At 52.9% G+C, this 27591-nt stretch overlaps 1 protein-coding gene across 1 annotated transcript in view; it reads right to left on the minus strand.

The window, feature by feature from the left end:
* LOC119953533 (ankyrin repeat and fibronectin type-III domain-containing protein 1-like) overlaps positions 1–27591 on the minus strand; it is a 219701-nt gene that overhangs the window by 100706 nt on the left and 91404 nt on the right. Inside the window, exon 4 of the mRNA XM_038777905.1 lies at positions 20819–21036. Coding sequence (XP_038633833.1) covers positions 20819–21036 — 218 coding nt within the window. The remainder of the gene's footprint in view (positions 1–20818; positions 21037–27591) is intronic.

Below are 27591 nucleotides of genomic sequence, written 5' to 3' on the forward strand. Positions count from 1 at the left end.
GGTATGCATGGTTTATAGAGACGCAAGAAACAATAGTTTTCACTCTATACCAGGGGTGGGCAAACTTTTCCGTGCAAGGGCCACATTCAGAAATTCACAATTTTAAAGGGCCGCATAGTATATTAAGTAAAATAATTAATATTTAAAATAGCCAAAATAAAAGGTTTTTAAAGGGAAAAAAGCAATTAATTTTTATTAATTAATATTTTAAAGTAGAAACTTCACATGAAACACATGTTGTGCCGAGCAATGATCACCCTAATCAAGTCAACATATCCACCCTATACCAGTAACCCGACAGCCCTTCCCATTAACCTTAAAATTAAAAAAAAAATTAAAAACATTTTTTTTAATGACTTGATCTTGGTGGGCCGCATAAAGACCTTTGGCGGGCCGCATGTGGCCCGCGGGCCGTAGTTTGCCCACCCCTGCTCTATACTAATATATGTGACAATAATAAATCAAATCAAAACAAATCAAAAAATCAAATGTGAGGTAATGCATTTTGGAATGTTTAATACAGGTAGGGAATATACTGTGAATGGTAGAACCCTCAAGAGTATTGAAGTCAGAGAGATCTAGGTGTACAGGTCCACAGGTCACTGAAAGGGGCAACACAGGTGGAGAAGGTAGTCAAGAAGGCATACGGCATGCTTGCCTTCATTAGCCGGGGCATCGAGTATAAAAATTGGCAAGTCATGTTGCAGCTGTATAGAACCTTAGTTAGGCCACACTTGGAGTATAGTGTTCAATTCTGGTTGCCACACTACCAGAAGGATGTGGAGCCTTTAGAGAGGGTGCAGAAGAGATTTACCAGGATGTTGCCTGGTATGGAGGGCATTAGCTATGAGGAGAGGTTGAATAAACTTGGTTTGTTCTCACTTGAACAAAGGAGGTTGAGGGGCGACATGATGGAGACAGAATGGATAGTCAGAGGCTTTTCCCCAGGGTGGAGGGGTCAATTACTCGGGGGCATAGGTTTAACGTGTGAGGGGCAAAGCTTAGAGCAAATGTACCAGGTAAGTTTTTTACACAGAGGGTAGTGGGTTGCTGGAACGCGTTCCCGCAGGAGGTGGTGGAAGCAGGGACGATAGTGACATTTCAGGGGAATTTTGACAAATAGATGAATAGGATGGGAATAGAAATGAAATGAAATGAAAATCGCTTATTGTCACGAGTAGGCTTCAATGAAGTTACTGTGAAAAGCCCCTAGTCGCCACATTCCGGCGCCTGTCCGGGGAGGCTGGTACAGGAAGGATACGGACCCCGGAAGTGTAGAAGATTTTAGTTTAGACGAGCAGCATGGTCGGCGCAGGCTTGGAGGGCCGAAGGGCCTGTTCCTGTGCTGTACGTTTCTTTGTTTGTTTTGTAAGGATAGGCAATAAAGGACAGCCTTGCAAGAAACACCCAGCTTCTAAAAATGGAAAAATAAAATTCCTTATAAACCAGAGGCAATGAATGAAGGAGCTGAAGTTATTCGAGTTGGCAGGAGATGGGGAGTGAGATGGTAACGATGGTTAGGTCTGTCTGATCACTTCTTTGGCGAGAATACTGCCCATAAAAACCACACCCAACAACCAGTGTTTCTGCAGCAGTTCAATGGATAGAGATTGGGTCAAACAAATAATCAGTCAGCTATATCCCAGGCCAAGTATGTGAAAAATAATAAATTCCAAAAAGATTATATTCACTAAAATCTGCAATGAGTTACAGAGAGATTCGGTCTGGCAGATTGTCTCCAAAACAAGAAGTAAATAAAACAGCTCTGTATCTCCTGAACAATCAGACCGTGACTGCCGTTAACACACATTTTACATCCTCAATCTGCTCATGGCGGGATTAAAAATTGCATCCCCTGGGTTATTAGTCCAGTAGCCAGGGAGGCGGTGGCTCAGTGGTATTTGTGGTCTTATGATAACTGTAAGAACTGTAAGGGTTAATGAAATGTCTAGAGTAGCCACTAGAGGGAGCTACAGCTACAAGTATATAAGGCATTGATACTAAGCCTTGTGGGAGAGAGTAGTGCAGGAGTTAGCTAGAGACAGTCAGAAGTATAGATAGTGTGAGTGAGAGCAGATCATAGTTTAGAACAGTGTAAAGAGTAGTTGTAGATGAGTATAGTTTCTATGTGAATAATCAGCTGTGTATTCTTTAGGAGTACGTGTCAAATCCAAATTAGCAGTGTTAATAAATTTATAGCTTTGTTCAAGTTCCAGCTATTTTGTGGTCTTTGTGAACACTGCACCAACCATCGTGACTTTAGAAACACAAAGAACAGCACAGTATTGTCACTGGCCTAGTAATTCAGAAACCCAGAGTAACGGGTATGAACCCTGCCACGGCAGGTAGTGAAATTTGACTTAATTACCTGCAAAGACTCGCATTCAAAGTATCGTCTTGCATCTTTGACTCTGTCTGTAGATATGTTTCTGGAACACCTCTTCATTCACCTGAGGAAAGAGCTACCCTCCGAAAGCTAGTGATTCGAAACAAACATGTTGGACTTTAACCTGGTGTTGTAGACGTAGACTTCTTATATGCTCACCCCAGTCCAACGCCGGCGCCTCCACATTGTGTAAATAATAGTTAGTGTAATAAAACTTCCTTTCTACAACTCGGTGTGGACTCCCTTCATAGTTTACTGAAGTTATAAAGAGAGGTTGGATCGGCTTGGGTTGTTTTTGTTGGAGCAGAGAAGACTGAGGAGGGACCCGATCGGGGTGTATGAGGGGCATGGACAGGGTGGATAAGGAGCAGCTGAACCCCTTAGTTGACGGTTCAGTTACGAAGGGCACAAACTCAAGGTGAGGGGCAGAATGTTTTGGGGGGATTTGAGGAAAACCATTTTTACCCAGAGGGTGGTGAGGGTCTGGAACGCACTGCCTGGGAGGGGGGTGATGGTCTGGAACGCATTGCCTGGGAGGGTGGTGATGGTCTGGAACGCACTGCCTGGGAGGGTGGTGACGGTCTGGAACGCACTGCCTGGGAGGGTGGTGAGGGTCTGGGACGCACTGCCTGGGAGGGTGGTGACGGTCTGGAACGCACTGCCTGGGAGGGTGGTGAGGGTCTGGAACGCACTGCCTGGGAGGGTGGTGATGGTCAGGAACGCACTGCCTGGGAGGGTGGTGACGGTCTGGAACGCACTGCCTGGGAGGGTGGTGACGGTCTGGAACGCACTGCCTGGGAGGGTGGTGAGGGTCTGGAACACACTGCCTGGGAGGGTGGTGACGGTCAGGAACACACTGCCTGGGAGGGTGGTGATGGTCTGGAACGCACTGCCTGGGAGGGAGGTGACGGTCAGGAACACACTGTCTGGGAGGGTGGTGACGGTCAGGAACACACTGCCTGGGAGGGTGGTGACGGTCTGGAACACACTGCCTGGGAGGGTGGTGAGGGTCTGGGACACACTGCCTGGGAGGGTGGTGACGGTCAGGAACACGCTGCCTGGGAGGGTGCTGACGGTCTGGAACGCACTGCCTGGGTGGTGAGGGTCTGGAACGCACTGCCTGGGAGGGTGGTGACGGTCAGGAACACACTGCCTGGGAGGGTGGTGACGGTCAGGAACACACTGCCTGGGAGGGTGGTGACAGTCAGGAACACACTGCCTGGGAGGGTGGTGACGGTCAGGAACACACTGCCTGGGAGGGTGGTGACGGTCAGGAACGCACTGCCTGGGAGGGTGGTAGAGGCTGGAATGCCCTGCCTGGGAGGGTGGCGACGGTCTGGAACGCACTGCCTGGGAGGGTGGTGACGGTCAGGAACACACTGCCTGGGAGGGTGGTGACGGTCAGGAACACACTGCCTGGGAGGGTGGGGACGGTCAGGAACGCACTGCCTGGGAGGGTGGGAGAGGCTGGAACACACTGCCTGGGAGGGTGGTGAGGGTCTGGAACGCACTGCCTGGGAGGGTGGGAGAGGCTGGAACACACTGCCTGGGAGGGTGGTGACGGTCAGGAACACACTGCCTGGGAGGGTGGTGATGGTCTGGAACACACTGCCTGGGAGGGTGGTGACGGTCAGGAACACACTGCCTGGGAGGGTGGTGACGGTCAGGAACGCACTGCCTGGGAGGGTGGGGACGGTCAGGAACACACTGCCTGGGAGGGTGGGAGAGGCTGGAACACACTGCCTGGGAGGGTGGTGAGGGTCTGGAACACACTGCCTGGGAGGGTGGTGAGGGTCTGGAATGTGCTGCCTGGGAGGGTGGTGAGGGTCTGGAACGCACTGCCTGGGAGGGTGGTGAGGGTCTGGAACGCACTGCCTGGGAGGGTGGTGACGGTCAGGAACACACTGCCTGGGAGGGTGGTGAGGGTCTGGAACGCACTGCCTGGGAGGGGGGTAGAGGCGGGTTACCTCACATCCTTTCAAAATTACCTGGATCAGCACTTGGCACGTCAGAACATTCAAGGCTGTGGGCCAAGTGCTGACAAATGGGATTAGGTCGGCAGATCAGGTGTTTTTCATTCGTTGGTGCAGACCCGATGGGCCGAAGGGCCATCTTCTGTGGTGTGTGATTGTTGATCCCCTGAGCCTACCCCCCTCCCCCCAAACTCCAAACAGAACTCGAAACTCCCCCCAAGCTTTTGTTCGATTGTGTAAGATTTTAAGGTAATTGAATATGAAGTAAAGTCAGACAGGAGATCCTGAAAGAACAGAGTTCTATTATTTGTGCTGTTTCATCTGCCTTGCTTGATGGTCACCTATTGTGATGAATGCTGTTTGTCCTTGGAATGTTCTGAGAGGGATGTGGCGTGCATCCATCCATAGTTATACTGAGCACGTGGACACATGTCTGACCAAGTTGCAGAGCAATGAGCAGGAATGTAGTCAACCGGACGCGCTCTCTGCAATAAACTCGCATTCTGAAGGTGCATCAGCATCACTCACGCTCGCCATCCGGACAGTGTGGGGTGCATTTCTCCACACAGTGTGTAGCCCATTATCTGATACAGTCTGAGGCAGGAGACACAGGGGTAATAGCCTCAGAATGTTTACCTTCTGTTGTACAGGTGGAGAATGCCCATGCAGCATGTCATAGAGTTTACAGCACGGAAAGAGATCCTTCGGCCCATTGCATCTGTGCTGACCGTCAAGCACTGATCCATTCTAAACCCATTTTCCAGCACTTGGCCCAGAGCCTTGCAGACTGTGCCATGTTCATCAAAATACTTCCTGTCTCTGCGACCCTCTAAGGCAGTGACTTCCAGATTCCCACTACCCTTGGGTTAAAAAGTTTAATCTCAAATGTCCTCAAAACTCCTGTACCTTACCTAAAATCTATTGACCCCTCCATCAAGGGGAAAAGTACCTTCCTATCCACTTCATCTTTATCCCTCATAATATTACACACCTCAATCAGGTCCACCCTCAGCCTTCTCTATTCTAGGGAAAAATAACCCAGCCTATTCAGCCTCCCTTGATAGCTGAGCACTCCAGCCCAGGCAACATCCTGGTCAATCTCCTATGCTCCCTCTCCAGGGCAATCACTTCCTTTCCATAATGTGGTGACCAGAACTGCACACAATACTCCAGCTGGGGCCTAACCAGCGTTTTATACAGCTCCTGCATAACCTCCCTGCTTTTATATTCTAAACTTCAGTTAATAAAGCATATCGCATATATATTCTGAGAGGAACGGGTGATTCCGAGGTAATAGAAAGGGTGTAAATCAGAACAATCAACATCATTAGGGACACGGTACTCAACAAACTATTGGGATTGAGGGCAGACAAGTCCCTCAGGCCTGATGGCCTGCATCCTAGAGTGTTAAAGGAAGTGGCAGCAGAGAGTGGCATTAGCTCTGATATCCCAAAATTCCCTGGACATGAGAACCATTCCAGTGGATTGGAAAAATGGCAATGTAACACCCTTTTTCAAAAAGGGAGGGAGGCGGAATGTGGGAAATTACAGACCAGTTAGTTTAACATCAGTTGTTGGGAAATTGTTAGAATCCATTATTAAGGAAGTAATAATTAATAAATAATAATCGCTTATTGTCACAAGTAGGCTTCAATGAAGTTACTGTGAAAAGCCCCTAGTTGCCACATTCCACCGCCTGTTTGGGGAGGCCAGTACGGGAATTGAACCCTTGCTGCTGGCATTGTTCTGCATTACAGGCCGTCTGTTTAGCCCACTGTGCTAAACCAGGACATTTGGAAAGTAAAACGCAATCCATCAGAGTCAGCATGGGTTTATGAAGGGTAAATCGTGTTTGACAAATTTGCTTGAGCTTTGAAGATGTAACAAGTAAAGTGGATAATGGGGATCCTGTAGATGTAGTGTATCTGGACTTTCAGAAGACATCTGATAAGGTGCCGCACAGAAATTTAATTCACAAAGTGAGATCACAGGGGATTAGGGGTAATTTATTAGCTTGGATAGAAGACTGGCTGATGGACAGGAGACAGAGTGTCGGGATAAATGGGTCTTTTTCTGGATGGCAAGGTGTAACTAGTGGGGTGCCACAGGGTTTGGTCCTCGGACCCCAGCTATTTACAATATGTATTAACGGTTTGGATACATAGATAGAGGGTTTTATAGCCAAGTTTGCAGATAACATTAAAACGAGTGGGACAGAGGGTGGCGCATGGTGGCGCAGTGGTAGCACTCCAGTCTCATGGCGCCGAGGTCCCAGGTTCAATCCCGGCTCTGGGTCACTGTCTGTGTGGAGTTTGCACATTCTCCCCGTGTCTGCGTGGGTCTGACCCCCACAACCCAAAGATGTGCAGGGTAGGTGGGTTGAACACACTAAATTGCCCCTTAATTGGAAAAATGAATTGGGTACTCTAAATTTATTTTTTTAAATGGGTGGGACAGTAAGTTGCAATGAGGAAATAAGAAGGTTAGGTGAGTGGGCCAAAATGTGGCAGATGGAGTCTAACGTGAATAAGTGTGAGGTCATGAACCTTGGTTGGAAAAATGGAAAGGCAACTTATTATCTAAATGGGGAAAGACTTTGGGATGCTCCGATGCAGAGGGATCTGGGAGTCCTCGTTCATGAGTCACAGAAAACGAGCATGCAGGTACAGCAGATAATAAAGAAAGTGAACGGAATATTGGCATTTATAGCTAAAGGAATTGAGTATAAAGATAAGGAAGTGTTGTTGCAACTATACAAGGCATTGGTGAGACTGCACCTGGAGTATTTTGCACAGTTTGGGTCCCCTTATTTGAGGAAAGATGTAGTGGCATTGAAGGCCGTTCAGAGGAAGTTCACTAGGTTGCTTCCAGAGATGTTGAGTGTGATCCGCTTGTCGCATTGTGCTCAAACGAGAGCACAAGGCGGCTGGAGAAGGTGCTTACACCCTCCCGCGGGCTTCCCGACAGCCTCCACACTTTACACACTCCCACTAGACTTTGGAGTCGGGATACTCCCTGGATGCCATTCCACCTGGCCGACGTTTGTACGGAGCTGTATTGAACGGCCCCCGGCTACAGCCTCGCTAGGGGAGGGGCTGAACGGCGCCCGGCTACAGCTTCGCTAGGGGAGGGCGGGGGGCTGAATGGCGCCCGGCTACAGCCTCGCTAGGGGAGGGGGAGGGGCTGAATGGCAACTGGCTACAGCCTCGCTAGGGGAGGGGCTGAATGGCAACTGGCTACAGCCTCGCTAGGGGAGGGGCTGAATGGCAACTGGCTACAGCCTCGCTAGGGGAGGGGCTGAACGGCGCCCGGCTACAGCCTCGCTAGGGGAGGGGGAGGGGCTGAATGGCAACTGGCTACAGCCTCGCTAGGGGAGGGGCTGAATGGCAACTGGCTACAGCCTCGCTAGGGGAGGGGCTGAATGGCAACTGGCTACAGCCTCGCTAGGGGAGGGGCTGAACGGCCCCCGGCTACAGCCTCGCTAGGGGAGGGGCTGAACGGCGCCCGGCTACAGCCTCGCTAGGGGAGGGGCTGAACGGCCCCCGGCTACAGCCTCGCTAGGGGAGGGGCTGAACGGCGCCCGGCTACAGCCTCGCTAGGGGAGGGGCTGAACGGCGCCCGGCTACAGCCTCGCTAGGGGAGGGGCTGAACGGCGCCCGGCTACAGCCTCGCTAGGGGAGGGGCTGAACGGCGCCCGGCTACAGCCTCGCTAGGGGAGGGGCTGAACGGCGCCCGGTTACAGCCTCGCTAGGGGAGGGGGGGAGGGGCTGAACGGCGCCCGGCTACAGCCTCGCTAGGGGAGGGGGGGGGGGCTGAACGGCGCCCGGCTACAGCCTCGCTAGGGGAGGGGGGGGGGGCTGAACGGCGCCCGGCTACAGCCTCGCTAGGGGGGGGGGCAATGGATCTTGCGATGCCGGTGAGCACCGGGTAGTTCGCCGAAGTCGGTTTAAAACCGCCTGTCAGGAAGCCTCCGCCCTCCCGAGGTTCTCCAACCGCATTGTGTCCTCGCTCGAGGGCAACGCAGCCAGAGAATCGCGCCCATGATCTCCCTTTGACAAATCCATGCCGATTATCCTTGATTAAATACTCGCCTCTCCAAGTGGAGATTAATTCTGTCCTTCTGAATTTTTTCCTTACCACTGTAGTTAGACTGTAATTTCCTACTTCATCCCTACTTTCCGTCTTGAATAATGTCCCCACTTTAGCTGCCCTCCAGTGCTCTGGCACCTCTCCTGTGGTCAGAGAAGATTTAAACCGTTTTGTCAAAGCCACTGTAATCTCTGCTCTTGCCTCTCACAGCAACCTGGGATACATCTCATCTGGCCCTGGGGATTTATCCACTTTTATGCTGTTAGAACTGTCAATACCTACTCCCTCTCAGTTTTATGTTTTTCAAGTAAATCACAATGAGCCCCCCTGATTTCTATACCTACATTATCCTTCCCCTTAATGAACACAGATGCAAAGTACTTGTCTAAAACCTCACCTATATCTTCCCGTTCCACAACCAATTTTTGAAAATAAATTTAGAGTACCCAATTTGTTTCATTTCCAATTAAGGGACAATTTAGCCTGGCCAATTCACCTACCCTGCACATCTGTTTGGGTTGTAGGGGTGATACCCACTCAGTTTTACACACAAATTGCCACAATGGTCCCTAATACTCTGACCCTGGTCATCCTCTTGCCCTTAATATAAGCATAAAACACATATCTATTTTCCTTTATTTTACCCGCCAGTGCTTGATCATGCCCCCTCTTCGCTTTCCTAATTTCTTTCTTAAGTAACCCCCTGCACCTTCTATATTCCTCTGGGCTCTCCGCTGCATTGAGCCCTCGGTATCTGCCATAAGCCTCCCTTTGTTTCCTTGTCTGACCCTTATTCAGGGTTCTCTGGACTTACTCCTTCCGCCCTTCTCTATCACGGGAACATGTTGGCCCTGTACTCTCTCTATTTTCTTTTTGAATGAATCCCACTGCTCTGATGAAGATTTTCCTACAAGTCGCTGCTCCCAGTTAACTTTGGACAGATCCTCTGTGAGAGTCTCCACCGGCGGGATCCTCTGCTTCGCTGGCAGTGCGCTCACCGCAACGTTCCCACCGGCGGGATCCTCTGCTTCGCTGGCAGTGCGCTCACCGCAACGTTCCCACCGGCGGGATCCTCTGCTTCGCTGGCAGTGCGCTCACCGCAACGTTCCCACCGGCGGGATCCTCTGCTTCGCTGGCAGTGCGCTCACTGCAACGTTCCCACCGGCGGGATCCTCTGCTTCGCTGGCAGTGCGCTCACCGCAACGTTCCCACCGGCGGGATCCTCTGCTTCGCTGGCAGTGCGCTCACCGCAACGTTCCCACCGGCGGGATCCTCTGCTTCGCTGGCAGTGCGCTCACCGCAACGTTCCCACCGGCGGGATCCTCTGCTTCGCTGGCAGTGCGCTCACCGGAACGTTCCCACCGGCGGGATCCTCTGCTTCGCTGGCAGTGCGCTCACCGGAACGTTCCCATCGGCGGGATCCTCTGCTTCGCTGGCAGTGCGCTCACCGCAACGTTCCCACCGGCGGGATCCTCTGCTTCGCTGGCAGTGCGCTCACTGCAACGTTCCCATCGGCGGGATCCTCTGCTTCGCTGGCAGTGCGCTCACCGCAACGTTCCCACCGAAAAACGGGGCTGGGGGGGAAGGAGAATCCCGCTCCTCTCTTATTTTATTAAAATTGGCCCACCCCAATTAAGAATCTTAATTTCCGGTCTATCTTTCTCCTTTTCCGTAACTTTCCTTAAATACTACTGATGATGTGGAGATGCCGGTGTTGGACTGGGGTGAGCACAGTAAGAAGTCTTACAAAACCAGGTTAAAGTCCAACAGGTTTGATTCAAACACGAGCTTTCGGAGCACTGCTCCTTCCTCAGGAAGCTCGTGTTTGAATCAAACCTGTTGGACTTTAACCTGGTGTTGTAAGACTTCTTACTGTAAATACTACTGAGTTATGGTCACTGTTTCCAAAATGCTCCCCCACTGAAACTTCACCCACTTCCTGGCTTCATTCCCTAAAACTAGATCCAATGCTGACCCCTTTCTGTTCGGACTTGCTACATATGGGCATAAAAAGCTCTCCTGGATGCATTTTTAAAATTCTGCCCCTCTAAGACTTTCACACTTTGACTATTTCAGTTAATATTGGGGAAGTTGAAACCCCCAACTATTACTACCCAATTTTTCTTACAATTCTCACAAGATTTGCCTTCATATCTGCCCTTCTATCTCTTCCTGACTGTTTGGGGGCTAGAGTACACGTCCAGCAATGTGATCGCCCCCATTTGTTACTAAGGTCTACGCATATGGCTTAATTTGAGGAACCTACTAAGATATCATCCCTGAGTACTGCTGCTCTCCCGCCTCCTCCTCTTTTACCTCCCCCTCTATCGTGCCTGAAATTTCTATACCCTGGGATGTTCAGCTGCCAGTCCTGCCCTTCGTTCAACCACGTTTCTATGATTGCAATAATGTAATTCCATATACTGATCAACACTGAGTTCATCAGTCTGACCGGACACCCGGGTCCCATGGAGGGTCACTCCAGCCACACAGCACATCCACTGGTCACCTCCCCTGCTTCCCCCACTCCGTGCCTGGCAGACATTCCCGTACCAGCCTCCCCGAACAGGCGCCAGAATGTGGCGACTAGGGGCTTTTCACAGTAACTTCATTTGAAGCCTACTTGTGACAATAAGTGATTTTCATTTTCATTTTTCATTCACATTCCCTCCCCACCACCCCAGCCAGTGGCAGGACTAGTAGCCCACGGTCACACCCCTGCAAGTCAAACCCTCCTCTCTCTCCGTCGCCGGCCAGAGCGCGTGTTTAATGATTTTTGAAACCATAAGTGAAACTTGCTGTTGGTAATTCCCTCCGGTGGAGGCAGAGCATCGCAGAGGCCCCGGCGAATCCTGGAGAAGGCCCACTATTGATATGCAAACGGCATTTACTATATGTGCATTGACGCCACTGTCGAGGCATCGGAGCATCGCCAGGCGCCCGCCAGAATTTTGGCATCAAGACAGAATCTCCGCCCAATCAACTTTCCCAATTTTGGCATTGGCTGATGAAGAACCCATGTATGTTTCCAAGAAGCGGTAAGTTTTAGCACTTGGGGCAAAGGGAATCAAAGGATATGGGGGGGAAAGCGGGGACAGGTTACTGAGTTTGGTCATCAGTCATGATCATAATGGATGACAGAGCAGGTTTGAAGGGCTAAATGGCCTCCCCCTTCTCCTATTTTCTCTGTTTACATGTAGAAAACAGAAAGCTAATATGGCTAGGCAGGCAGAAGAAATGGCTGACGATTCTGAGCTGGCCCATGAATTTAATCCGCTAATTAAATTGGCACAGCTCTCTGCTTGGAGGTTAGAATATACGGCAGCAGTGCAGATCAAAGCTCTCCACAGATGGGGCTTTCACTCTGTTCTGCAGCCACATCCAGCTCTCACTGCACAAATAGATATGTTGTCCTCAGTAAAGGAAGACTCAAATATATTATGTTTATTACCATGGATCAATCAAAGTGTTCATCTGTCAATCCTTCGCCAGGAGCCCTCAGAGTCCTTCTCTCTTGTATACACCACACCGGTAGCGTTGGCAGGTACCATCAACCCTTCCTTGTTGGTTGCTGAGAGTTAGATTATGCTCTGAGAGATTTATTAAGATGGCTAATATTGATTCCGATAGATAAAGAAGGTGATTTCCTCTTGGGAGCGGCACGGTAGCACATTGGTTAGCACAGTCGCTTCACAGCACCAGGATCCCAGGTTCGATTTCCCCCTTGGGTCACTGTCTGTGTGGAGTCTGCACGTTCTCCCCATGTCTGTGTGGGTTTCCTCCGGGTGCTCCGGTTTCCTCCCGCAAGTCACGAAAGACGTGCTGTTAGGTGAATTGGACATTCTGAATTCTCCCTCAGTGACCCGAACAGGCACCTGACTGTGGCGACTAGGGGCTTTTCACAGTAACTTCATTGCAGTGTAAATGTCAGCCTACTTGTGACAATAATAAAGGGCCGGGATTCTCCCCTACCCGGCGGTGCGGGGGGTCCCGGCGTAGCGGAATGGCACCAACCACTCCGGCGCCGGGCCTCCCCAAAGGTGCAGAATTCTCCGCACCTTTGGGGTCTAGGCCCGCGCCGGAGTGGTTGGCGCCACGCTGACTGGCGCCAAAACTGGCGCCAACGGCCTTTGAAGCCTGCCGCCTGGCGTCGGGGCTGCCCGAAATGCCTTCGCCGGTTCGCGCATGCGCCGGTGCGTCAGCTGCCGCTGACGTCACCACCGGCGCATGCGCGGTAGGGGGGTTCTCTTCCCCCTCCACCATGGTGGAGGCCGTGGCGGCGGCGGAAGAAAAAGAGTGCCCCCACGGCACTGGCCCGCCCGCAAATTGGTGGGCCCTGATCGCGGGCTTGGCCACCGTGGGGGCACCCCCTGGGGTCCGATCACCCCCCCCCCCCCCCCCCCCAGGACCCCAGGGATCCGCTCGCGCTGCCAATCCCGCCGCCACCAGAGGTGGTTGAAACCACGGCGGCGGGATTGGCCTCTCAGCGGCGGGACTTCGGCCCATCACGGGCCGGAGAATCATTGCGGGGGCACGCCGATCGGCGCGGAGGGCACGCCGATTGGCATGGCGCGATTCCCGCCCCCGCCAATTCCCGGGCGGCGGAGAATTCCGGCCACGGCGGGGTGGGATTTTCGCCGGCCCCGGGCGATTCTCCGACCCTGCGGGGGTCGGAGAATTTCGCCCAAGATTATTATTACTATTGCCCAAGGTTCCTGGCCAAACAACAGCTCTGCTATGGAAGGTGGTCAATCAATTAGTGGGGGGGTGAATTGTTACGAGGATGCAGGGATCCTACAGCAAGATCTGGACAGGTTGGGTGAGTGGGCAAATCAATGACAGATGCAGTATAATTTGGGTAAGTGTGAGGTTATTCACTTTGGAAGCAAAAACAGGAAGGCAGATTACTACCTGAATGGTTGTAAATTAGGAGAGGGGAGTGTGCAGCGGGACCTGGGTGTCCTTGTGTACCAGTCGCTGAAGATAAGCATGCAGGTGCAGCAGGCGGTAAAGAAGGCTAATGGTATGTTGGCCTTCATTGTGAGAGGTTTCGAGTATAGAAGCAGGGATGTGTTGCTGCAATTGTACAGGGCCTTGGTGAGGCCACACCTGGAATATTGTGGGCAGTTTTGGTCTCCTTCTCTGAGGAAGGATGTTCTTGCTGTCGAGGGACAGCAGCAAAGGTTTACCAGACTGATTCCAGGGATGGCGGGACTGTCATATGGGGAAAGATTGACGAGGTTGGGATTGTTCTCGCTGGAGTTCAGAAGAATGAGGGAGGATCTCATAGAGACTTATAAAATTCTAACAGGACTAGACAGGGTAGATGCAGGGAAGATGTTACCAATGATGGGTGTGTCCAGAACCAGGGGTCACAGTCTGAGAATTCAGGGTAAACCATTTCGGACAGAGATAAGGAGACATTTCTTCACACAAAGAGTGGTGTGCCTTTGGAATTCATTACCACAGGAAGTAGTTGATGCTAAAACTTTGAATATATTCAAGAGGTCGCTGGATATAGCACTTGGGGAGAATGGGATTAAAGGCTATGGGGAGAAAGCAGGATTAGGCTATTGAGTTGGATGATCAGCCATGATCGTGATGGATGGCGGAGCAGGCTTGATGGGCCAAAAGGCCTCTTCCTGCTCCTATCTTCTATGTATCTATGTATAATTACTCAGCATTGTCCTGAATTTTCTGATTAAGCAGCCCTGGAAAAACATCACTGGAACATATTTATTTTGCTGAATGAGGATCTGGTTGGGATGGGGAGCCGTGAGGAAGCAGGAAGTGTGGGGGCCTCTGTGCATTGGCCAGTAGGAGCAGGTCTCCGTCAGAATGGACATGTCAGATTACCAATGGGGCAAGGTGATTGGAGGTAAAGTGATGAAACCTTCAGTAATTTGTCCAATCAGATTTGGGAACGTGATGAATGTTGGAAATTGTCATATTTGTCATTTTGTTTGGGAATGTTCGTTAACACCTGAGTTCAAACACATGCAGGCAGCATGTCTGCGAAAGGAGTCCGAAAGTGAGGTAATCATTGATTTTAATTATTTACTTGTTTACAGAGAGATGGCTAATGGAATATTGTTGATGTTTTTGGAGGTTCGCAGATAATTTATGAGGGATGGTGTTTAGCCCTGGCCATGCAGGTCATGGGATATCTTAGTGTGATACAGATCATGTAATAAATGGGAGAGCCCAGTCTGTCTATAGCTTTTGACAGTTTTGCCACAGGATTTGAGTTTAAGACAGAAAGATTTTCAGGTTGTTCCTGAAAGGGTCCCTCTCTGAAGATCTGCACAGAGAAAAGCTTTTACCCTGATTGTTAACTTTATTTATGAGTGGATTTTGAATTGTATTGGGTTGCTTAGTTGGAATATATATAGTGATAGGTGTAGAAAGTGAGCTACGTTTTTCCTCATAGTTTTTCATAGATAAGTCCCCGGGGCCTGATGGGATTTATCCTAGGATTCTCTGGGAAGCCAGGGAAGAGATTGCTGAGCCTTTGGCTTTGATTTTTAGGTCATCATTGGCTACAGGAATAGTGCCAGAGGACTGGAGGATAGTAAATGTGGTCCCTTTGTTCAAGAAGGGGAGTAGAGATAACCCCGGTAACTATAGGCCGGTGAGCCTAACGTCTGTGGTGGGTAAAGTCTTGGAGAGGATTATAAAAGATACGATTTATAATCATCTAGATAGGAATAATATGATTAGGGATAGTCAGCATGGTTTTGTGAAGGGTAGGTCATGCCTCACAAACCTTATCGAGTTCTTTGAGAAGGTGACTGAACAGGTAGACGAGGGTAGAGCAGTTGATGTGGTGTATATGGATTTCAGTAAAGCGTTTGATAAGGTTCCCCACGGTCGGCTATTGCAGAAAATACGGAGGCTGGGGATTGAGGGTGATTTAGAGATGTGGATCAGAAATTGGCTAGTTGAAAGAAGACAGAGAGTGGTAGTTGATGGGAAATGTTCAGAATGGAGTTCAGTTACGAGTGGCGTACCACAAGGATCTGTTCTGGGGCCGTTGCTGTTTGTCATTTTTATAAATGACCTAGAGGAGGGAGCAGAAGGATGGGTGAGTAAATTTGCAGACGACACTAAAGTCGGTGGAGTTGTAGACAGTGCGGAAGGATGTTGCAGGTTACAGAGGGACATAGATAAGCTGCAGAGCTGGGCTGAGAGGTGGCAAATGGAGTTTAATGTGGAGAAGTGTGAGGTGATTCACTTTGGAAAGAATAACAGGAATGCGGAATATTTGGCTAATGGTAAAATTCTTGGTAGTGTGGATGAGCAGAGGGATCTCGGTGTCCATGTACATAGATCCCTGAAAGTTGCCACCCAGGTTGATAGGGTTGTGAAGAAGGCCTATGGTGTGTTGGCCTTTATTGGTAGAGGGATTGAGTTCCGGAGCCATGAGGTCATGTTGCAGTTGTACAAAAGTAGTACGGCTGCATTTGGAGTATTGCGTACAGTTCTGGTTGCCTCATTATAGGAAGGACATGGAAGCTTTGGAACGGCTGCAGAGGAGATTTACCAGGATGTTGCCTGGTATGGAGGAAAAATCTTATGAGGAAAGGCTGATGGACTTGAGGTTGTTTTCGTTAGAGAGAAGAAGGTTAAGAGGTGACTTAATAGAGGCATACAAAATGATCAGAGGGTTAGATAGGGCGGACAGCGAGAGCCTTCTCCCGTGGATGGAGGTGGCTAGCACGAGGGGACATAGCCTTAAATTGAGGGGTAATAGATATAGGACAGAGGTCAGAGGTGGGTTTTTTACGCAAAGAGTGGTGAGGCCGTGGAATGCCATACCTGCAACAGTAGTGAACTCGCCAACATTGAGGGCATTTAAAAGTTTATTGGATAAGCATATGGATGATAAGGGCATAGTGTAGGTTAGATGGCCTTTAGTTTTTTTCCATGTCGGTGCAACACCGAGGGCCGAAGGGCCTGTACTGCGCTGTATCGTTCTATGTTCTATGTTCTAATACCTACGGAGCAGAAGGAGGCCATTTGGCCCATCGAGTCTACACCGACCCTTCAAAAGAGCACCCAGCCGAGGCCCAATCCCCAGCCCTATTCCTGCAACCCCACCCTGAGGGGAAATTTATCACGGCCAATCCACCAAACCTGTGGGAGGAAACCGGAGCACCCGGAGAAAACCTATGCAGACGCGGGGAGAAGGTGCAGACTCCACACAGACAGTAATCAAGGTCAGAATTGAACCGGGGTCCCTGGTGCTGTGATGAAACAGTGCCAACCACTGTGCAGCCGTGCCACCCCATGTCACATTATCTCACGCCAACAAGCCAAACATTTGCAGGATAGGTGGAGCTAAATTGCTCATTAATTGGAAAAAATAAAAGGGTCAGGACAGAGGTTGCTGCACTGCCAGAGGGTCAGTACTGAGGGAGTGCTGCACTGTCAGAGGGTCAGTACTGAGGGAGTGCCGCATTGTCAGAGGGTCAGTTCTGAGGGAGTGCTGCGCTGTCAGAGGGTCAGTACTGAGGGAGTGCTGCGCTGTCAGAGGGTCAGTACTGAGGGAGTGCCACACTGTCAGAGGGTCAGTACTGAGGGAGTGCTGCACTGTCAGAGGGTCAGTACTGAGGGAGTGCTGCACTGTCAGAGGGACAGTACTGAGGGAGTGCCGCACTGTCAGACGGTCAGTACTGAGGGAGTCCCCCACTGTCAGAGGGTCAGTACTGAGGGAGTCCCCCACTGTCAGAGGGTCAGTACTGAGGGAGTGCCGCACTGTCAGAGGGTCAGTACTGAGGGAGTGCCGCACTGTCAGAGGGTCAGTACTGAGGGAGTGCCGCACTGTCAGAGGGTCAGTACTGAGGGAGTGCCGCACTGTCAGAGGGTCAGTAGATAGGGAGTGCTGCACTGTCAGAGGGTCAGTACTGAGGGAGTGCCGCACTGTCAGAGGGTCAGTACTGAGGGAGTGCCGCACTGTCAGAGGGTCAGTACTGAGGGAGTGCTGCACTGTCAGAGGGTCAGTACTGAGGGAGTGCTGCACTGTCAGAGGGTCAGTACTGAGGGAGTGCCGCACTGTCAGAGGGTAAGTACTGAGGGAGCTGCACTGCACAGTCAGAGGGTCAGTACTGAGGGAGTGCCGCACTGTCAGAGGGTCAGTACTGAGGGAGTGCCGCACTGTCAGAGGGTCAGTACTGAGGGAGTGCCGCACTATCAGAGGGTCAGGACTGAGGGAGTGCTGCACTGTCAGAGAGTCAGTACTGAGGGAGTGCGGCAGTGTCACTGAAACATCTGGAACGTCTGGTGATGGGCCATCTTACCTGGCATCTCTGTGGCACACATGCGTCAGTAACATGCCCAGTACGACTGCTGCTCTGTCACCCAGCGAGTGTGACTCCTCCTCTCCCTCTGTCACACAGCGAGTGTGACTCCTCCTCTCCCTCTGTCACACAGCGAGTGTGACTCCTCCTCTCCCTCTGTCACACAGCGAGTGTGACTCCTCCTCTCCCTCTGTCACACAGCGAGTGTGACTCCTCCTCTCCTTCTGTCACACAGCGAGTGTGACTCCTCCTCTCCCTCTGTCACACAGCGAGTGTGACTCCTCCTCTCCCTCTGTCACACAGCGAGTGTGACTCCTCCTCTCCCTCTGTCACACAGCGAGTGTGACTCCTCCTCTCCCTCTGTCACACAGCGAGTGTGACTCCTCCTCTCCCTCTGTCACACAGCGAGTGTGACTCCTCCTCTCCCTCTGTCAACCAGCGAGTGTGTCTCCTCCTCTCCCTCTGTCACACAGCGAGTGTGACACCTCCTCTCCCTCTGTCACACAGCGAGTGTGACTCCTCCTCTCCCTCTGTCACACAGCAAGTGTGACTCCTCCTCTCCCTCTGTCACACAGCGAGTGTGACTCCTCCTCTCCCTCTGTCACACAGCGAGTGTGACACCTCCTCTCCCTCTGTCACACAGCGAGTGTGACTCCTCTCCCTCAGTCACACAGCGAGTGTGACTCCTCTCCCTCTGTCACACAGCGAGTGTGACTCCTCCTCTCCCTCTGTCACACAGCGAGTGTGACTCCTCCTCTCCCTCTGTCACACAGCGAGTGTGACTCCTCCTCTCCCTCTGTCACACAGCGAGTGTGACTCCTCCTCTGTCACACAGTGGGCTGGATTCTCCAAAAATGGGGCCATGCCCCCGTGTCGGCGTTTTATGCTAGACTTTCCTCAAATAAATTTACAGCTATTCAGCTAACTGCAGAGGGGATAGCAGGGTCCCAGAGTGCTTCTTGCAGCTACTGCTTTGCATATCTGCCTCCACACCTCCGTTTGCTAGTCCGCACAATCGGGCGTGCTGACCACGGACCTGGACCAAGAAAGAAGGTCCAAACTGTGTGCCCTGCGCCGCTCGATCTAATCAGCCCGATCACCACCCCGGCCGCCCATAAGGCCCCCCCCCCCCCCCGAGAACGTGGCCCCTCCGCCCCCCCCACCAGGGCAGCCACGAACTGAATCCCGACCAGCCAGGCGTGGTTAGGGACCGGAGCATCGCTGGGAGGACGTCTGGCAATAGCCCCCCAGCCGCGCCGCGTAAACTGCACGCGAGCGATTCTCTGGGGACCGGAGAATCGCAGGAGCGACGTCGGGCCCGATTCTCACCTAAAAGTGGATTCACCGTCTCCTCTCCGAACGCGATTTTATAGCGGGGCTGCGGAGAATCCAGCCCAGTGTGTCTCCTCCTCTCTGTCTGTCACCCAGACAGTGTGTCTCCTCTCTGTCTGTCACCCAGACAGTGTGTCTCCTCCTCTCTGTCTGTCACCCACAGTGTGTCTCCTCTCTGTCTGTCACCCAGACAGTGTGTCTCCTCTCTGTCTGTCACCCAGACAGTGTGTCTCCTCTCTGTCTGTCACCCAGACAGTGTGTCTCCTCCTCTCTGTCTGTCACCCAGACAGTGTGTCTCCTCTCTGTCTGTCACCCAGACAGTGTGTCTCCTCTCTGTCTGTCACCCAGACAGTGTCTCCTCCTCTCTGTCACCCAGACAGTGTGTCTCCTCCTCTCTGTCACCCAGACAGTGTGTCTCCTCTCTGTCTGTCACCCAGACAGTGTCTCCTCCTCTCTGTCACCCAGACAGTGTGTCTCCTCCTCTCTGTCTGTCACCCAGACAGTGTCTCCTCCTCTCTGTCACCCAGACAGTGTCTCCTCCTCTCTGTCTGTCACCCAGACAGTGTGTCTCCTCTCTGTCTGTCACCCAGACAGTGTCTCCTCCTCTCTGTCACCCAGACAGTGTGTCTCCTCCTCTCTGTCTGACACCCAGACAGTGTCTCCTCCTCTCTGTCACCCAGACAGTGTGTCTCCTCCTCTCTGTCTGACACCCAGACAGTGTCTCCTCCTCTCTGTCACCCAGACAGTGTGTCTCCTCCTCTCTGTCTGACACCCAGACAGTGTGTCTCCTCCTCTCTGTCACCCAGACAGTGTGTCTCCTCCTCTCTGTCTGACACCCAGACAGTGTGTCTCCTCCTCTCTGTCTGTCACCCAGACAGTGTGTCTCCTCCTCTCTGTCTGTCACCCAGACAGTGTGTCTCCTCTCTGTCTGTCACCCAGACAGTGTGTCTCCTCTCTGTCTGTCACCCAGACAGTGTGTCTCCTCTCTGTCTGTCACCCAGACAGTGTGTCTCCTCCTCTCTGTCACCCAGACAGTGTGTCTCCTCTCTGTCAGTCACCCAGACAGTGTGTACACTTTGTGCCTGCTTATGCTGAACAAAATAAGTGATTGCCATTCTCTGATTCAGTTAAATCTGGTCAAGCTGCTTAGTTTAAATTTTAAACAATGCTTGGCAGTTAACTGTCAACCACTATCAACTAGTGCACTCTCCAGAGCAATGTCTCTATCAATCCGAGTCAACTTTACAATGAATCGACAGTCTCTTCTCACACAGTAGAAATTGTTGTTTCCCCTTTTCCTGGTTGTTGGGAAGTTTGCTGATGTTGCTCAGAGAAAACACTTTGACACTCAAGAGGGAGAGAGTGGGGGGAGAGAGAGAGGCGGAGAGAGGGAGAGTGGGGAGAGAAGGGAGGGAGAGTGGGAAGAGAGAGAGTGGGGAGAGAGAGGGTGGGAAGAGAGAGAGTGGGGAGAGAGAGAGAAGCGGAGAGAGAGAGGCGGAGAGAGGGAGAGTGGGGAGAAAAGGGAGAGGGGAGAGATTTGTGAGGAGAGGCAGTGAGGGATTATTGGGGAGGGGAAAGCGAGTGTGAGAAGAGATTAGAGAGGAGAGAGAGAGAGAGAATGAGGAGTCAGTGAGAGAATTAACGCAACAGAAACTAATTTCCATAAAATGTCATTTGATATGATAATAATTTCTGCCTGCCTTGGTGACATTTTCACATAAAGCACACGTGCCACTCACATGTTTGCGTCTTATCTTGTTCCTGCCGCCCCTGATCCTGCCGAACAGTGTCCGATGCTCCTTCCACACCACTGGGAATAAGCTGTCATCCGCAGAAATGCTTTTCCGCAGGGGAGATCTGTGTGAGTTTCCCCAGGGATCAGAGTGACCGAAACAGTAGTTCACCTGCTCTGCTCCACGGGAGTTTGCTGTCTTGTCATTTGTTCCTGGCTGGTAACCTGTGGGAGGAACAATATACTGATAATGATCGTCAATATCCCCTGGGGACAGTCAGCTGCTGCTCAGGGACTATTCCACTGGATGACATTGCTGCTCTCAGTAACAGAGCCAAACCTTCAGCCGTTAGAGATTCTCAGCAGCAACCCACAGCATTGAGAGGACACAGTATGTTTGCTCCTTTATCTATAAAAACTAATATAAATTAGGAAAAGGGAACACAAGTTCCTGACTAAAGGTTTCAGGAGAATTCAACTCTGAACACAGAAAGGCAGATTCACCCTGGGTTAGGATGACGTTGAGAATTTTAACCGTGCTTTTGGATTTTTTAAAGCCACGTCAGAGAGCACTTGGGGGCAAGATGGAACAGCACTTCCTCATACTGACCCTCTGACAGTGCGGCACTCCCTCAGTACTGACCCTCTGACAGTGCGGCACTCCCTCAGTACTGACCCTCTGACAGGGCAACACTCCCTCAGTACTGACCCTCTGACAGTGCGGCACTCCCTCAGTACTGTCCCTCTGACAGTGCAGCACTCCCTCAGTACTGACCCTCTGACAGTGCTGCACTCCCTCAGTACTGACCCTCTGACAGTGCAGCACTCCCTCAGTACTGTCCCTCTGACAGTGCAGCACTCCCTCAGTACTGACCCTCTGACAGTGCAGCACTCCCTCAGTACTGACCCTCTGACAGTGCAGCACTCCCTCAGTACTGACCCTCTGACAGTGCAACACTCCCTCAGCACTGACCCTCTGACAGTGCGGCACTCCCTCAGTACTGACCCTCTGACAGTGCAGCACTCCCTCAGCACTGACCCTCTGACAGTGCAACACTCCCTCAACACTGACCCTCTGACAGTGCGGCACTCCCTCAGTACTGGCCCTCTGACAGTGCAGCACTCCCTCAGTACTGACCCTCTGACAGTGCAGCACTCCCTCAGTACGGACCCTCTGACAGTGCAGCACTCCCTCAGTACTGACCCTCTGACAGTGCGGCACTCCCTCAGTACTGACCCTCTGACAGTGAGGCTCTCCCTCAGTACTGACCCTCTGACAGTGCAACACTCCCTCAGCACTGACCCTCTGATAATGCAGCACTCACTTAGTATTGACCCTCTGACAGTGCAACACTCCCTCAGCACTGACCCTCTGACAGTGCAGCACTCACTTAGTACTGACCCTTGACAGTGCGGCACCCCCTCAGTACTGACCCTCTGACAGTGCAGCACTCCCTCAGTACTGACCCTCTGACAGTGCATCACTCCCTCAGCACTGACCCTCTGACAGTGCAACACTCCCTCAGCACTGACCCTCTGACAGTGCGGCACTCCCTCAGTACTGACCCTCTGACAGTGCGGCACTCCCTCAGTACTGACCCTCTGACAGTGCGGCACTCCCTCAGTACTGACCCTCTGACAGTGCGGCTCTCCCTCAGTACTGACCCTCTGACAGTGCAACACTCACTTAGTACTGACCCTCTGACAGTGCAGCACTCCCTCAGTATTGACCCTCTGACAGTGCAGCACTCTCTCAGTACTGACCCTCTGACAGTGCAACACTCCCTCAGCACTGACCCTCTGACAGTGCAGCACTCACTTAGTACTGACCCTCTGACAGTGCAGCACTCCCTCAGTACTGACTCTCTGACAGTGCAGCACTCCCTCAGTACTGACCCTCTGACAGTGCAACACTCCCACAGCACTGACCCTCTGACAGTGCGGCACTCCCTCAGTACTGACCCTCTGACAGTGCAACACTCCCTCAGCACTGACCCTCTGATAATGCAGCACTCACTTACTACTGACCCTCTGACAGTGCAACACTCCCTCAGCACTGACCCTCTGACAGTGCAGCACTCACTTAGTACTGACCCTCTGACAGTGCGGCACTCCCACAGTACTGACCCTCTGACAGTGCAGCACTCCCTCAGCACTGACCCTCTGACAGTGCGGCACTCCCTCAGTACTGACCCTCTGACAGTGCGGCACTCCCTCAGTACTGACCCTCTGACAGTGCGGCTCTCCCTCAGTACTGACCCTCTGACAGTGCAACACTCCCTCAGCACTGACCCTCTGACAGTTCGGCACTCCCTCAGTACTGACCCTCTGACAGTGCGGCTCTCCCTCAGTACTGACCCTCTGACAGTGCAACACTCCCTCAGCACTGACCCTCTGACAGTTCGGCACTCCCTCAGTACTGACCCTCTGACAGTGCAGCACTTCCTCATACGGACCCTCTGACAGTGCAACACTCCCTCAGCACTGACCCTCTGACAGTTCGGCACTCCCTCAGTACTGACTCTCTGACAGTGCAGCACTCCCTCAGTACTGACCCTCTGACAGTGCGGCTCCCTCAGTACTGACCCTCTGACAGTGCGGCACTCCCTCAGTACTGACCCTCTGACAGTGCAGCACTCCCTCAGTACTGACGCTCTGACAGTGCAGCACTCCCTCAGTACTGACCCTCTGACAGTGCAGCGCTCCCTCAGTACTGACCCTCTGACAGTGCAACACTCCCTCAGCACTGACCCTCTGACAGTTCGGCACTCCCTTGGTACTGACTCTCTGACAGTGCAGCACTCCCTCAGTACTGACCCTCTGACAGTGCAAAACCCCCTCAGCACTGACCCTCTGACAGTGCGGCACTCCCTCAGTACTGACCCTCTGACAGTGCAGCACTCCCTCAGTACTGACCAACTGACAGTGCGGCTCTCACTCAGTACTGACCCTCTGACAGTGCAGCACTCCCTCAGCACTGACCCTCTGACAGTGCAGCACTCACTTAGTACTGACCCTCTGACAGTGCGGCACTCCCTCAGTACTGACCCTCTGACAGTGCAGCACTCCCTCAGCACTGACCCTCTGACAGTGCAGCACTCACTTAGTACTGACCCTCTGACAGTGCGGCACTCCCTCAGTACTGACCCTCTGACAGTGCAGCACTCCCTCAGCACTGACCCTCTGACAGTGCGGCACTCCCTCAGTACTGACCCTCTGACAGTGTTGCACTCCCTCAGTACTGACCCTCTGACAGTGCGGCTCTCCCTCAGTACTGACCCTCTGACAGTGCAACACTCCCTCAGCACTGACCCTCTGACAGTGCGGCACTCCCTCAGTACTGACCCTCTGACAGTGCGGCGCTCCCTCAGTACTGACCCTCTGACAGTGCGACTCTCCCTCAGTACTGACCCTCTGACAGTGCAACACTCCCTCAGCACTGACCCTCTGACAGTTCGGCACTCCCCAGTACTGACCCTCTGACAGTGCGGCTCTCCCTCAGTACTGACCCTCTGACAGTGCAACACTCCCTCAGCACTGACCCTCTGACAGTTCGGCACTCCCTCAGTACTGACCCTCTGACAGTGCAGCACTTCCTCATACGGACCCTCTGACAGTGCGGCACTCCCTCAGTACTGACCCTCTGACAGTGCAGCACTCCCTCAGCACTGACCCTCTGACAGTTCGGCACTCCCTCAATACTGACTCTCTGACAGTGCAGCACTCCCTCAGTACTGACCCTCTGACAGTGCGGCACTCCCTCAGTACTGAACCTCTGATAGTGCAGCACTCCCTCAGTACTGACCCTCTGACAGTGCGGCACTCCTTCAGTACTGACCCTCTGACAGTGCAGCACTCCCTCAGTACTGACCCTCTGACAGTGCGGCACTCTCTCAGTACTGACCCTCTGACAGTGCGGCACTCCCTCAGTACTGACCCTCTGACAGTGCGGCACTCCCTCAGTACTGACCCTCTGGCAGTGCGGCACTCCCTCAGTACTGACCCTCTGACAGTGCAGCACTCCCTCAGTACTGACCCTCTGGCAGTGCGGCACTCCCTCAGCACTGACCCTCTGACAGTGCGGCACTCCCTCAGTACTGACCCTCTGACAGTGCAGCACTCCCTCAGTACTGACCCTCTGACATTGCAGCGCTCCCTCAGTACTGACCCTCTGACAGTGCGGAGCTCCCTCAGTACTGACCCTCTGACAGTGCAGCACTCCCTCAGTACTGACCCCCTGACAGTGCGGCACTCCTTCAGTACTGACCCTCTGACAGTGCGGCACTCCCTCAGTACTGACCCTCTGACAGTGCAGCACTCCCTCAGTACTGACCCTCTGGCAGTGCGGCACTCCCTCAGCACTGACCCTCTGACAGTGCGGCACTCCCTCAGTACTGACCCTCTGACAGTGCAACACTCCCTCAGCACTGACCCTCTGACAGTGCAACACTCCCTCAGCACTGACCCTCTGACAGTGCGGCAATCCCTCAGTACTGACCCTCTGACAGTGCGGCTCTCTCTCAGTACTGACCCTCTGACAGTGCAGAACTCCCTCAGTACTGACCCTCTGACAGTGTAGCTCTCCCTCAGTACTGGCCCTCTGACAGTACGGCGCTCCCTCAGTACTGACCCTCTGACAGTGCGGCGCTCCCTCAGTACTGACCCTCTGACAGTGCGGCACCCTCAGTACTGAACCTCTGATAGTGCAGCACTCCCTCAGTACTGACCCTCTGACAGTGCGGCACTCCTTCAGTACTGACCCTCTGACTGTGCAGCACTCCATCAGTACTGACCCTCTGACAATGCGGCACTCTCTCAGTACTGACCCTCTGACAGTGCGGCACCCTCAGTACTGAACCTCTGATAGTGCGGCTCTCACTCAGTACTGACCATCTGACAGTGCAGCACTCCCTCAGCACTGACCCTCTGACAGTGCAGCACTCACTTAGTACTGACCCTCTGACAGTGCAGCACTCACTTAGTACTGACCCTCTGACAGTGCGGCACTCCCTCAGTACTGACCCTCTGACAGTGCAGCACTCCCTCAGCACTGACCCTCTGACAGTGCGGCACTCCCTCAGTACTGACCATCTGACAGTGCAGCACTCCCTCAGTACTGACCCTCTGACAGTGCGGCACTCTCTCAGTACTGACCCTCTGACAGTGCGGCACTCCCTCAGTACTGACCCTCTGACAGTGCAGCACTCCCTCAGTACTGACCCTCTGACAGTGCGGCACTCCCTCAGTACTGACCCTCTGACAGTGCAGCACTCCCTCAGTACTGACCCTCTGGCAGTGCGGCACTCCCTCAGTACTGACCCTCTGACAGTGCGGCTCTCTCTCAGTACTGACCCTCTGACAGTGCAGAACTCCCTCAGTACTGACCCTCTGACAGTGTAGCTCTCCCTCAGTACTGACCCTCTGACAGTGCGGCGCTCCCTCAGTACTGACCCTCTGACAGTGCGGCACTCCCTCAGTACTGAACCTCTGATAGTGCAGCACTCCCTCAGTACTGACCCTCTGACAGTGCGGCACTCCTTCATTACTGACCCTCTGACAGTGCAGCACTCCCTCAGTACTGACCCTCTGACAGTGCGGCACTCTCTCAGTACTGACCCTCTGACAGTGCGGCACTCCCTCAGTACTGACCCTCTGACAGTGCGGCACTCCCTCAGTACTGACCCTCTGGCAGTGCGGCACTCCCTCAGTACTGACCCTCTGACAGTGCATCACTGCCTCAGTACTGACCCTCTGGCAGTGCGGCACTCCCTCAGCACTGACCCTCTGATAGTGCGGCACTCCCTCAGTACTGACCCTCTGACAGTGCGGAGCTCCCTCAGTACTGACCCTCTGGCAGTGCGGCACTCCCTCAGTACTGACCCTCTGACAGTGCGGCGCTCCCTCAGTACTGACCCTCTGACAGTGCGGCGCTCCCTCAGTACTGACCCTCTGACAGTGCGGCACTCCCTCAGTACTGACCCTCTGATAGTGCAGCACTCCCTCAGTACTGACCCTCTGACAGTGCAGCGCTCCCTCAGTACTGACCCTCTGACAGTGCGGCACACCCCCAGTACTGACCCTCTGACAGTGCGGCACTCCCTCAGTACTGACCCTCTGACAGTGCAACACTCCCTCAGTACTGACCCTCTGACAGTGCAGCACTCTCTCAGTACTGACCCTCTGACAGTGCGGCACTCCCTCAGTACTGACCCTCTGACAGTGCAGCACTCCCTCAGTACTGACGCTCTGACAGTGCAGCAGTCCCTCAGTACTGACCCTCTGACAGTGCAGCGCTCCCTCAGTACTGACCCTCTGACAGTGCAACACTCCCTCAGCACTGACCCTCTGACAGTTCGGCACTCCCTTAGTACTGACTCTCTGACAGTGCAGCACTCCCTCAGTACTGACCCTCTGACAGTGCAAAACCCCCTCAGCACTTACCCTCTGACAGTGCGGCACTCCCTCAGTACTGACCCTCTGACAGTGCAGCACTCCCTCAGTACTGACCAACTGACAGTGCGGCTCTCACTCAGTACTGACCCTCTGACAGTGCAGCACTCCCTCAGCACTGACCCTCTGACAGTGCAGCACTCACTTAGTACTGACCCTCTGACAGTGCGGCACTCCCTCAGTACTGACCCTCTGACAGTGCAGCACTCCCTCAGCACTGACCCTCTGACAGTGCAGCACTCACTTAGTACTGACCCTCTGACAGTGCGGCACTCCCTCAGTACTGACCCTCTGACAGTGCAGCACTCCCTCAGCACTGACCCTCTGACA

The sequence above is a fragment of the Scyliorhinus canicula genome, chromosome 18 (assembly GCF_902713615.1).
Source record: "Scyliorhinus canicula chromosome 18, sScyCan1.1, whole genome shotgun sequence".
Taxonomy (NCBI): Eukaryota; Metazoa; Chordata; class Chondrichthyes; order Carcharhiniformes; family Scyliorhinidae; genus Scyliorhinus; species Scyliorhinus canicula.